At 41.5% G+C, this 9,907-nt stretch overlaps 1 protein-coding gene across 3 annotated transcripts; it reads right to left on the minus strand.

The window, feature by feature from the left end:
* Positions 1-100: 100 nt before the first annotated feature.
* On the minus strand, positions 101-8,736 carry stx17 (syntaxin 17). 3 transcript variants are annotated; one of them, XM_053843740.1, is made up of 7 exons: positions 8,571-8,736; positions 7,552-7,724; positions 7,406-7,471; positions 4,019-4,309; positions 3,499-3,549; positions 1,593-1,679; positions 101-742 (listed from the first exon to the last, which is right to left on the minus strand). In XM_053843740.1, exons 2-7 carry the CDS (start codon positions 7,672-7,674, stop codon positions 500-502), a joined length of 861 nt encoding a protein of 286 aa, XP_053699715.1. In that variant the 5' UTR covers positions 7,675-7,724; positions 8,571-8,736; the 3' UTR covers positions 101-499. The 3 variants fall into 3 exon arrangements, with proteins under 3 accessions (XP_053699715.1, XP_053699717.1, XP_053699716.1); XM_053843742.1 differs by lacking the exon at positions 8,571-8,736 and adding an exon at positions 8,353-8,453; XM_053843741.1 differs by lacking the exon at positions 8,571-8,736 and adding an exon at positions 8,216-8,359.
* Positions 8,737-9,907: the final 1,171 nt, after the last annotated feature.

The following is a 9,907-nucleotide window of genomic DNA, read 5'->3' on the forward strand; positions in this document are numbered from 1 at the left end:
CACAACAGGCTCTTGCGTTATTAACGGCCATCTGGGTAAAAGCAGTCGTACTCCTTTGAGGCGCTGCAACAGTTATTGTTAAAATAAAATAACCACACAGTAATATGCAATATTTCATTTGAACAATGCAACAGTCGCAGGTTTAGGCTCCTCAGCCAGAAGGCGTTACAAAAGTGGCACTAGGGCAATTTTTGTTATTTGTTAACAAAAACCTCTTTAACACTGACACACCACAGTTACAGTAGAAATATGCTCATGCATGATTCAGTTGAACATTTGGAACCAAGTGGTTGTAAATCAACAAAGACAACAAGCAAATGCATCGAAGTCTGACAGATGAAACGCACACTGAAATTCTGTTCCAATGATCCATACACAACATGAGGATAGTTCTGTAATACTTGTGTTTTCCACACCTTGTCTGGGACTTAAATGGAGCGACAGTCTCAGAAATAAAGCACAGTATTTACTTGAACAGATTTAACAAATGTCACCAGTGTTATTTGTCTGTGTGGGATTGTGGTTCAGTCGGCGGGGCGGTCAACTGCTTCATCTGCATCTCCAAGTGGCTTCGTCGATGCTTCTGGACAATGTTTCCACTGGCGTAACCCAGCGCACCACCACCAAGCGCAGCAGCCACGCCGGCCACTTTAAACCCAGCCAGCAGACCCAGTGGACCTGCGATGACGCCACCCAACAGAGCCCCAGCAACCGGCAGGATCGCCAAATTGTAGCCAACCGCCTGAGGTGGCAGAAAAGATTCCAGTTAATTGAAAACATCTTTCACAGTCTTTTATCATCACACGCCAGCCCATAGAAAAGAAGAAACATTAACAAACTAGCCAGCAAGTGACTGTGTAAACTGACTTCAAAGCTCCCAGTTTATCAGCAAGATGTGGCCGCTGGGTTATTACGCTGTTATCATCAGAGTGAAAGGTGGTCACTGCTGACACCCCTTAATGACAGCGAAATCTGATTAACAGCATCATTCAAAACAGTTCAAACGCTCAAACTCCCATCAAATTAACCAGGTTAAAAGACTTGACAGTTGTGCTGTGAAGGAAAGGCATGTGTTCGACGTGTCGTCGCCTTTAAAAGCGTCCATAGCATCTGCTTTATCAGCCACAAAACGCTGTGTTTAACTTGAAAAAAATCTGATTGACTAAATCCACGTAAAAAAAAAAAAAAACACGTCTTTTGAAAAGCTCTTTTGAGAGAACTGGACAAGCCGGACAGAGTAGGTTGGAGCATTAACGGAGATGTCATAAGTTAGTAAAGATAAGTGCAAAAGTCACTGAGCTGTTCTTAAAAAGCAGCTCCATCTTAATGTGAATCTGCTCCTGAAAAACTGTTGAAGTCATTGAAACCTCTAGCCCTGTTTAACATGCACACAGGCGCGTGCACGCACACCTCTCTATCACTCTCCTTCCTTTCCTCTCTCTATTTCCTTAATTGCGGCTTTCCTTCGTATTGGAGTGGATCAATAGGGACAAACGTTCTGGAATGGCTGGGAGGGAAAGTGCCATCGATCTCCTCGTCTCCCAAACACCACACACATTGTCAATCATCAGCACACACAAGCACATACACACCTTCCCCAGGCTCCGGGTCCCATCCTCCACATTGGCAGCAGCGGTGTTGACGTTGTCCTCGATGCTGTCAATCTTCTCCTGTTGTGACTGATACACACACACACACACACACACACACACACACACACACACACACACACACACACACACACCCACACACACACACACACACACACACACACACACACACACACACACACATTTGTATTGCTATCCCTGTGGGGACATTGTGAGGTGTCTCATTGCCATAATGCTTTCTCCGGCCTCTCACCCTAAACCTAACCATCCAAAACACATGGCTCACCTTAACCATGACTCTGAGCCAAAATTAGACCGAATTATAATGACCCAGTTATTTTGAAGTCTTCATCCTCAAATTAAGGCTTGGACCTGTGGGGACCTTTTGCTGGTTCCCATGAGGCAGTATAAATACACACACACTTCCTATCTTAGTGAGGACCATCATTGCCATAATGCTTTCCCAGCCTCTCTCCCTAAAGCTAACCATTATTCTTCACCAAACTGAAACCCAATTTATAATAACCTAAAATGATGCTTGACAAAGTGAGGACCGGCCAAAAAAAAAAACAATCCTCACTGTGTTGATTAAAAACTCATACAGGTTCTCACAAAGATATGAGTACAAGAACACACAAGTTTATATATCCATTTTTGTGAGGGCCTCTCATTTCCATGATGTTTTACCCAGCCTCTCACCCTAATCCTAAATATTCAAAACACATGCCTAACCTTAACCAGGATATTTGTGGGGTCTTGCCAAATGGTTCCCACATTAACATGAGGTCCTCACAAGGACAGTGTTTTGTCAAGAATTGATCCCCACAGACGTGGATAAACCAGACGCCCAGACAAACACACGAAACTGTAATACCTACAAAAAACAATTGAAGGAAAGGCAACCAATGAATGCCATAGTTAGGAAGAATAAGTGAATGCAACAGAATAACTGAGATTATTTGAGGGTTTCTCTCATGAAATATTCAGAACGGCAACTGCCAGTCTCTGTGTGAGCTGGACACAGTGACCAAACAACCTCCTCTCTCCTGCATGTCTTCGGCTCCAAGTTGGGACTAAATGACAACTGCACAAAGGACGCTTGGTTCAACTCTAGTCCGAGTCCAATCTGTGAGCTGAACCCAGCTATGCCTAAATTAGCCTTATCTATGACTGCGCCAAAAAAATTAACGACAAAACGAAAGACAAATAGATGTGCCGAAAGAATGGAAGGGAAAAACCTGAATTTAAAAAGGTGGACAGCAAAATGAATGAAAGGCACAGACAAAAAAGAAAAAAAGGAAAGCTAGACAGAAAGACATCGTGCACACTTCATTCCAGAGAGAAAAGAGTAAATGGAAGGCACAGGCAGACAGAAGGAAGACGATAGTATGAAAAATGAAAACAGGGGCAGAAAAAGAACACCTTTTTACAAAAGACAAAAAAAGACATAAAAAGAGTTGAAGGAAGACAAAAAAACAGAAAAAATTAGACAAATAGGGATGAAAGGAAAGGACTAGGAAGTAAGGGAAAGCATTATAGAAGTACAGCTTGGACCTGAAATAGTGTGAAAGATGATCATACACGGACACCCATTAAGACAACAAGAAAATGAAATAATTTATAGTAGAATGGCGTAAAATGAAAACAGTCTGGGGCTAAAAAGGCAGCATTCCCTCTGTGGATAGAGCGATAAAATGAACCGTCTGTTTTCCACCTGCTTGGCAGCGCTGTCTTTTCCCCTGACCTCCATCCCTGTGGACAACCTCCACATCCACCCCCAACTCAATTGGCCCTGAAGGGCACAGCAGTCTGTCACCAGAGGCCCTGCTCTTCTCTGGGGAGCCGAACCAGCAAAAACAGAGCAGTGGGTGAATCAGGTGGTACTTACATGGACACACTGGGAGAACGTTGTGATCAAGTCGCTCAGCTCCTTCAGATTCTGACGAAAAGGAAGGCAATCATCAGCTTCATAAACTCCAAATGGGAGTTGGGGGTACACACACACACACACACACACACACACACACACACACACACACACACACACACACACACACACACACACACACACACACACACACACACACACACACACACACACACACACACACACACACACACACACACACACACACAGGTTTGTATAATACCATACCATAATGCTTTCTTCAGCCTCTCATAACTTAAACCTAATTTTAATGATCCAGTTATTTTGAAGTCTTCAACCTCAAATTTTGATGCTAGCACTTGTGGGTTCAGCCAAATGGTGATTTGTCGAGAATTGGTTGCCACAAGTGTGTATAAACCAGGCATTATCTTAATACCATTAAAACTGGTCAGCAATAACAAGAGTGTGAACGCACTGTCGCTGGAGTGCACCCCTAAATCTCAATATGCAAGACTCTTACTTCCTCCAGGTTGTCCCACGACTCATATGCACACTCATCAGCAGGGATTTCAGGAAGGCGTGACTGAGTTTGTTTCAACTCCTCACACAGGTTGCTGTCCGACACGCAGACAGAAGAGTGATCGGCAGGTGGCTGAGGCACAGGGGGGGGAGCACGCAGCTGCAGGAAGTCTTCCGTGGCGCGCAACGCTCTGTTCCTGACAGGATTCACCAGCCGCTCCAGAGCTGCAGCGTCTTCAGCACGGACACGAGCGCACAGCTTTTCCATCTCTCTGATGTTGGCACGCAGTTGCTGCATTGAAAACACAGAAATCATGATGGAGATGTTACCTATAACTCTATTGAATTACTTATAAAAACATTGCGAGTCAGTGCAATACATTAAAAATAGGTGACATGTTTTTATCTCTATCTCTCTGTATATCTTCTATGTCTGTGGTTACACGTGATTGAATTCATTTTATATTTAATTTTCTATCTCAATATGGCTCTTGAATTTAAACATTAGAACACGGATGCTGAAGAATAAATAACAAATATTTATCAAATAACAGTACTAATATTCAACTACATTTATCAGCTGGAGAATATTTATAGCATAATTTTTCCCTGCAAGTTATTTAGAATCAAACAATTTGAAGCACTCATGTTGGGATCACGATGCCAGTGTGAAAGAAGATCTTGCTCCCAGTTCAAAGGTGTTGTGTTGATGGAAGCGTTTAGACTAGTGTGGGGAGACTCATTCAAGGCCCAGATATGAGGCTAGGAGAACACGAGCTGTCATGCCGCCGTGTCCCCAGGGTGACAGGAGGATTACATCGCTGCGTTCAGTCACAGTGTGACCTGAACCCTTCAGGTCGACACGTTGATGAAAGCACCTTGGAGCTAACTAGGAAACATAAATATACAAGTTAAAGAAGTCAAAATGATGGAGGCAGTAGTGTCAGACTTCGATCCTACTGCTTATGACTTGTGACAGCCGAGACACCAAGGTCCAAACCTCCAGCAGCTTGGAACATCAGCTGTGATAAAAACTCAGAACTGAATGTTCACCAGTGAGTCAGCTGAACCGGTGAGAGGCATTCAGTAGGTTATTGAAGCCAAACCGACTTTGATATTTGAGGACACTCTGTTACAATGTTAAACCTTGTTGTGTCTGAAAATATGGGTGACATCAATAGCCAGAATGGAAGTGCTAGCAGTGTTAACTTGTGTCAGACCATGCATTCATTGATCGGTCGTATTGAGAAAGACGTGTTTCTTTGCGTTGGTAAGGCCAGCATTGATGACGTCATTGTTGTATTTTATAGCCAGCTTGATGGCGCTCTCTTTAAATTTACCTATGAGATGGACACACATGTATGTACTTCAGAATAAAGCATTTCAACTCATTATACTCACATAATGCACTGCAACAGATGAATATTAGACACAATATAATCTTGACTTCAAAACAAGTGACCCTCACTTGACGTTCACACCAGCTCTAATGTGTGAGCCCGTGCTCTCAAGATTATTGGTACTTTCACTTCTGCTGACAGACTGACTGTTATACTCTAAAGCAAACGTGGTGACCGATCATTTCTAAACAGTGCATCTATCAGCCCTTCTGCCTCCAAATAAAGTTAGAAGATAAACTGATATGGACTGCCCGTCTGTCTGTCAGCACACACAGCACTCAACTGCAAGTACACTAACCTCTACTCAGGATTAACACTGTAAAGACATGGGAAAGCACTCCGTGTCCATCCCCAGAGTCAGCAGGGTAATGGTGAGAGGATAGGTGTGTGTCTGTTCACAGTTATTTCACCTTCGCAGACATGGTGGCAACCAGGCAACATCCCCCGAGGCGCTTCACGCACAACACTCAAATAAGTACTCAAAAGTCTCCCACACGGGCAGAACAGACAGATGCTCCACTCAGACAGAGGACAGCAAGTGAGAGAGACTTCTTCTGGCTCTTAATCCCATTTCATTTATTGCTGGTCTATTTATTCAGACAGGGAGTTATGGTTGGTGTCACATGTTCAATACTTATTTTTATCAGCAGGTCTCTTAAAGCAGTTATTGTGAACATGTAATATTTACTGCATCTTTGGACAGTCCCTTTTCATCAAGGACTTTGAAGTGAACGCTGTTTTATAACATTTCTGAATAGATCTTCTCATATTAGGCAGGTTAAGCAGTTAGACTTGACATCATAAAACAAAATCAATATTAAAGGCTTTGTAACACTGCAGCACAGGAAGTATGTTTAGTTCATGTAGAAGCATTAAAACTTCGACATGAACTTCTGTCATGTGACTTGAGTGTGCCTATTAAGCAGCTTTGGCTAGTAACATTTGCTAAATGCGTTACCATGAAAGTAAAGTTAACTCTTCTGATTAACTTCCTGTCACATATATCCAGGAGAGGCAGTTGGACTGTTTACCAGGAACACAAGATAAATGTTTGGCTTTATACTTTAAGTCACACTTGTCAAGATTAAAAACATGTTGTGTTGGAGTTAGTAGCACTTAGGTTATTTTGAAGTGAATCACATGAATAGGAACATAAACTGCACATAGAATCAACCTGAGATATTTGAGGGTATTCTGGACATCCTTTGAAGAAAAATGCCAAAATTTGAATGCCAACGGAACAAAAAGTATGCTGAACTGTCATGGTAGAACATTAGCCTTCAAACAGTGTGGTATACAAAGGTTTCAGAATCACTTTTAGATTAGATGTGTTCAACAATACCAAACTCAGGTTGGACGCATAGTAAACAGTTTCTTATCAAGGCAAGATGAATGAAAACAAAAACACAAATGGGAAAACAGTACAGTAGCAGCATTGCAAGTGCATACAGCTGAAGTGGGGTTCCTTGTGCTTAATAGAATATAATGGTAATACATGAATGTGGAGTTACAACGTGAAACGTAAAATTTAGTTTGTGACAGGACTAAGTCTGTCAATATTGTTTCAACTGCGACATCACATTTTCCGACTAGCTTGGCTCAATTAATATTTGGAAAATTAGTATTTGGTTTATTTGATTATATTCTGGATTAATCTTATAATATTACCGGTACCTCACACAACAGCTATTCTGTTTTCACTTGCAGCATGCAACTATTTGTCATTTGTTAAAAGAACAAAATGTACCCAGACAAATCTGAGAGTAGAAATGGAGGATTGTCCAGCTGCGATGTTTGTGCAGAGCTCGCTCATAAATCTGATACTGATTGGTTCTATTCACTACAAACATAAAAATGACACTCCCATTTTATCAAAAAGCAAGTATTTGAAAGTGGAATCTGAAAACGATAAAAACCTACTGTAATGGCCACATATGTCGTCGAGACATCAATAGCTCAATACAATGTCGTTTTGAACACAGTTGTACCTGGACGGTTCTGCTTGCATTGATATGCTCCTGGTGAAGGCGGTCCCATTGCTGGCTTTGCTGGAACTGCAAATGTAAGGCATATAAGCTGTCCATCACAGAACATGAGGGTGCAAGCATGTGCCCTGCCACATTATGGCTGTCACCTTCAGGATGTTGCTGTGGTATTTCTTCAGCCTGTCCAGGTCTGTGGGCAGAGCCACTTTAATAAACTTGTGGATGGGAGCCTCCAGGCGCCGCAGAGTCAGCTTGTTGGCTTCATCCGCCATGTGACCCGCTGGCTGCTCACACCTCCGGCTTCCGTTTTAACTCTGCCACGCTGTAAATATCAGAGCGCACAGATTAAAAATAAATAAATAAATCAAAGTAAAAACTGTGACACAAGTGAAGCCACCCACTTGTATAAAGGCAGGCATCTGGTCTCCGAAAAGACAGAATCAAATTGAATTAACACCCTTCATATTCGAATGATAATGAAAATAGAGCATTAAAACTTTGGATTGCTTGGATAAATGCGTAAAGAAACTAAAATGTGTTCACAAAATGAAAAACCTGCATAAGTCAATTGACCGATATAACAAAACTACTGCAGAAATCTTAATCGTATCCAATTTGCTGGAACGTATTAATAAATATATATTTAATCATATTTTAGTCCTAAACAGTTTCCTGTGTAGAGAATGAATACATTTGCTAGGATGACAGTTTCACTGTCCCGATCCAAGAGACTTAATAAATGTGCTGCAGTGGTTTGGGGTCGCCCTTATTATATCAATCTCTCGCATTGTAGTAGTAACTAAAGCAACTCACTTATAATTCCTACCCATCCTCATTGCGTATCCCAGGAGGTAAAGTTTGGCAGACCCTGAAGGGGCAGTGCTCTACTGATGGGCACTGAGAGTGACAGTCAAATTCACACACGAGACTTTTAGGCTGAGTAAGATCACCTCTCACACAGCAACAGTAATGTCTCAGGTAGCACAGTTAGCATTTTCAGTCAGAATATTTTGCGGGGTATTACAGACAGGAGCTTAAACAAGCCGGAAACTCCGCCTCATACAAGTCAGGGATACTTTCGTCATTAATATAGCACGTGACAAGTGTACGTGTGTTATTGACAAGTTACAAACCAGCATGACGCAAAATTGACTTTAATCCTACTTACCGGACGACAGCCTTGTTTACGTGTACTACTTTGATCAAAGCCAAAGTTCCGTTTTCACCTCATCGTTGAATCACTCGCCATATTTGTCAATAAACAACGTCAATTTCGTTTTCTACTCTTCCAGACGGTTGTTTTGAAAACAGCTCAGTGCCGAGTGCATCCGGGAATTGTGTCCGACGCAAACCGATTCTACAGCCGTCGGTTCCATGTTATTCGATCCTGTAAATCACAACATGGAATAATGAACAAACAAGCCACCACCGACTGCAGTCATTCACACCAGACAGTTGAGATGAGTAAAATTATTTCAAAAATTATTCATGTGTGCATTTCCGTTGTAAATTTTTTTTGGGGGGAAATAGTCATCCAATTATAATAATTTTACTTAGACTATTCTATAGACAACATTCATCCCACTTATAAAGTTGTCTTAAATGTTGTGTAAGAATATCAGAACTTCTTGCCACTTTCTGTGAAGAAATAGAAATATATTGACTTGAAAGATGGCTTTATGTGTATTTCTAATTGTTACATGCAAGAGAACCTCTTGCTTGATTGCTTTAACCAACAAGGTGGAATATTCTGCCACTGTTGCCAACAGAATTATTTCTTTAAAAAAAACAAAACAACTTTGCATTCGTGATGTCACACACAATTGTTTTTAGATTTCATATGAAATGGTGGTTTAACTCTAGTGCAATAGCCCTGTAGTGTATGGTTTTCATCCACATGCATTTGAACATACATATGTTTTGAACATGTTTTTTTGTCTACTTTGTTCTACTTTGAAGGTGAATTTTGATAGATTCTTATGACTATAATTACTAGTTATCTTCTGAAAGTTCATTTTACATCTTGCATGCTTGCATCCTCATTAACTCAAAGCAAATGGGACTTTCCCGCTTCATGACTGCGTGGGCGTTTTTAATTTTGCATCTCTGACGGTGTCACCTTTGACATACAGGGCAAACCCCCACGCTCTTCCTTCAACGGATGCATCATGTGAGAGGCAACCATGAGATATGCAGTTGCACCTACAAGGGAGTTCCCCAATTTAAAAAAAATGGACTTGAATGTTTGCATGTTTTAGTGGTGACATTCAGGCAGATCGAGAGGCAGGAATGGTAAATAAGAAACCAAATTGCACAACTGAGCAGATGTGTATGTCATGTTTGAGCAATAGTGCCAAAGTGCAGAGTTCAGGAGGAAAACCATTGGGTTCATTGCAGCTGGTCTGTGCGTCCTAACGCTTGAATGTAGGAGCATCGTCCTCCCACACTGCTTATAACACTATACTTACTATCAATAGTTCACCACAGAAGCATGTAAAATATTTC

The sequence above is a fragment of the Synchiropus splendidus genome, chromosome 15, assembly GCF_027744825.2.
Source record: "Synchiropus splendidus isolate RoL2022-P1 chromosome 15, RoL_Sspl_1.0, whole genome shotgun sequence".
Taxonomy (NCBI): Eukaryota; Metazoa; Chordata; class Actinopteri; order Syngnathiformes; family Callionymidae; genus Synchiropus; species Synchiropus splendidus.

What these genes read in the sequence shown, in the direction of transcription:
- stx17 (XM_053843740.1), bottom strand. Translation starts at nt 7,674, where the DNA reads ATGGCGGATGAAGCCAACAAGCTGACTCTGCGGCGCCTGGAGGCTCCC. An exon ending in CGTGGGACAACCTGGAGGAA is followed by an intron (nt 3,550 to 4,018) that starts GTAAGAGTCTTG and finishes CCTTTTCGTCAG; the next exon opens with AATCTGAAGGAGCTGAGCGA. An exon ending in GGACCCGGAGCCTGGGGAAG is followed by an intron (nt 743 to 1,592) that starts GTGTGTATGTGC and finishes CTGCCACCTCAG; the next exon opens with GCGGTTGGCTACAATTTGGC.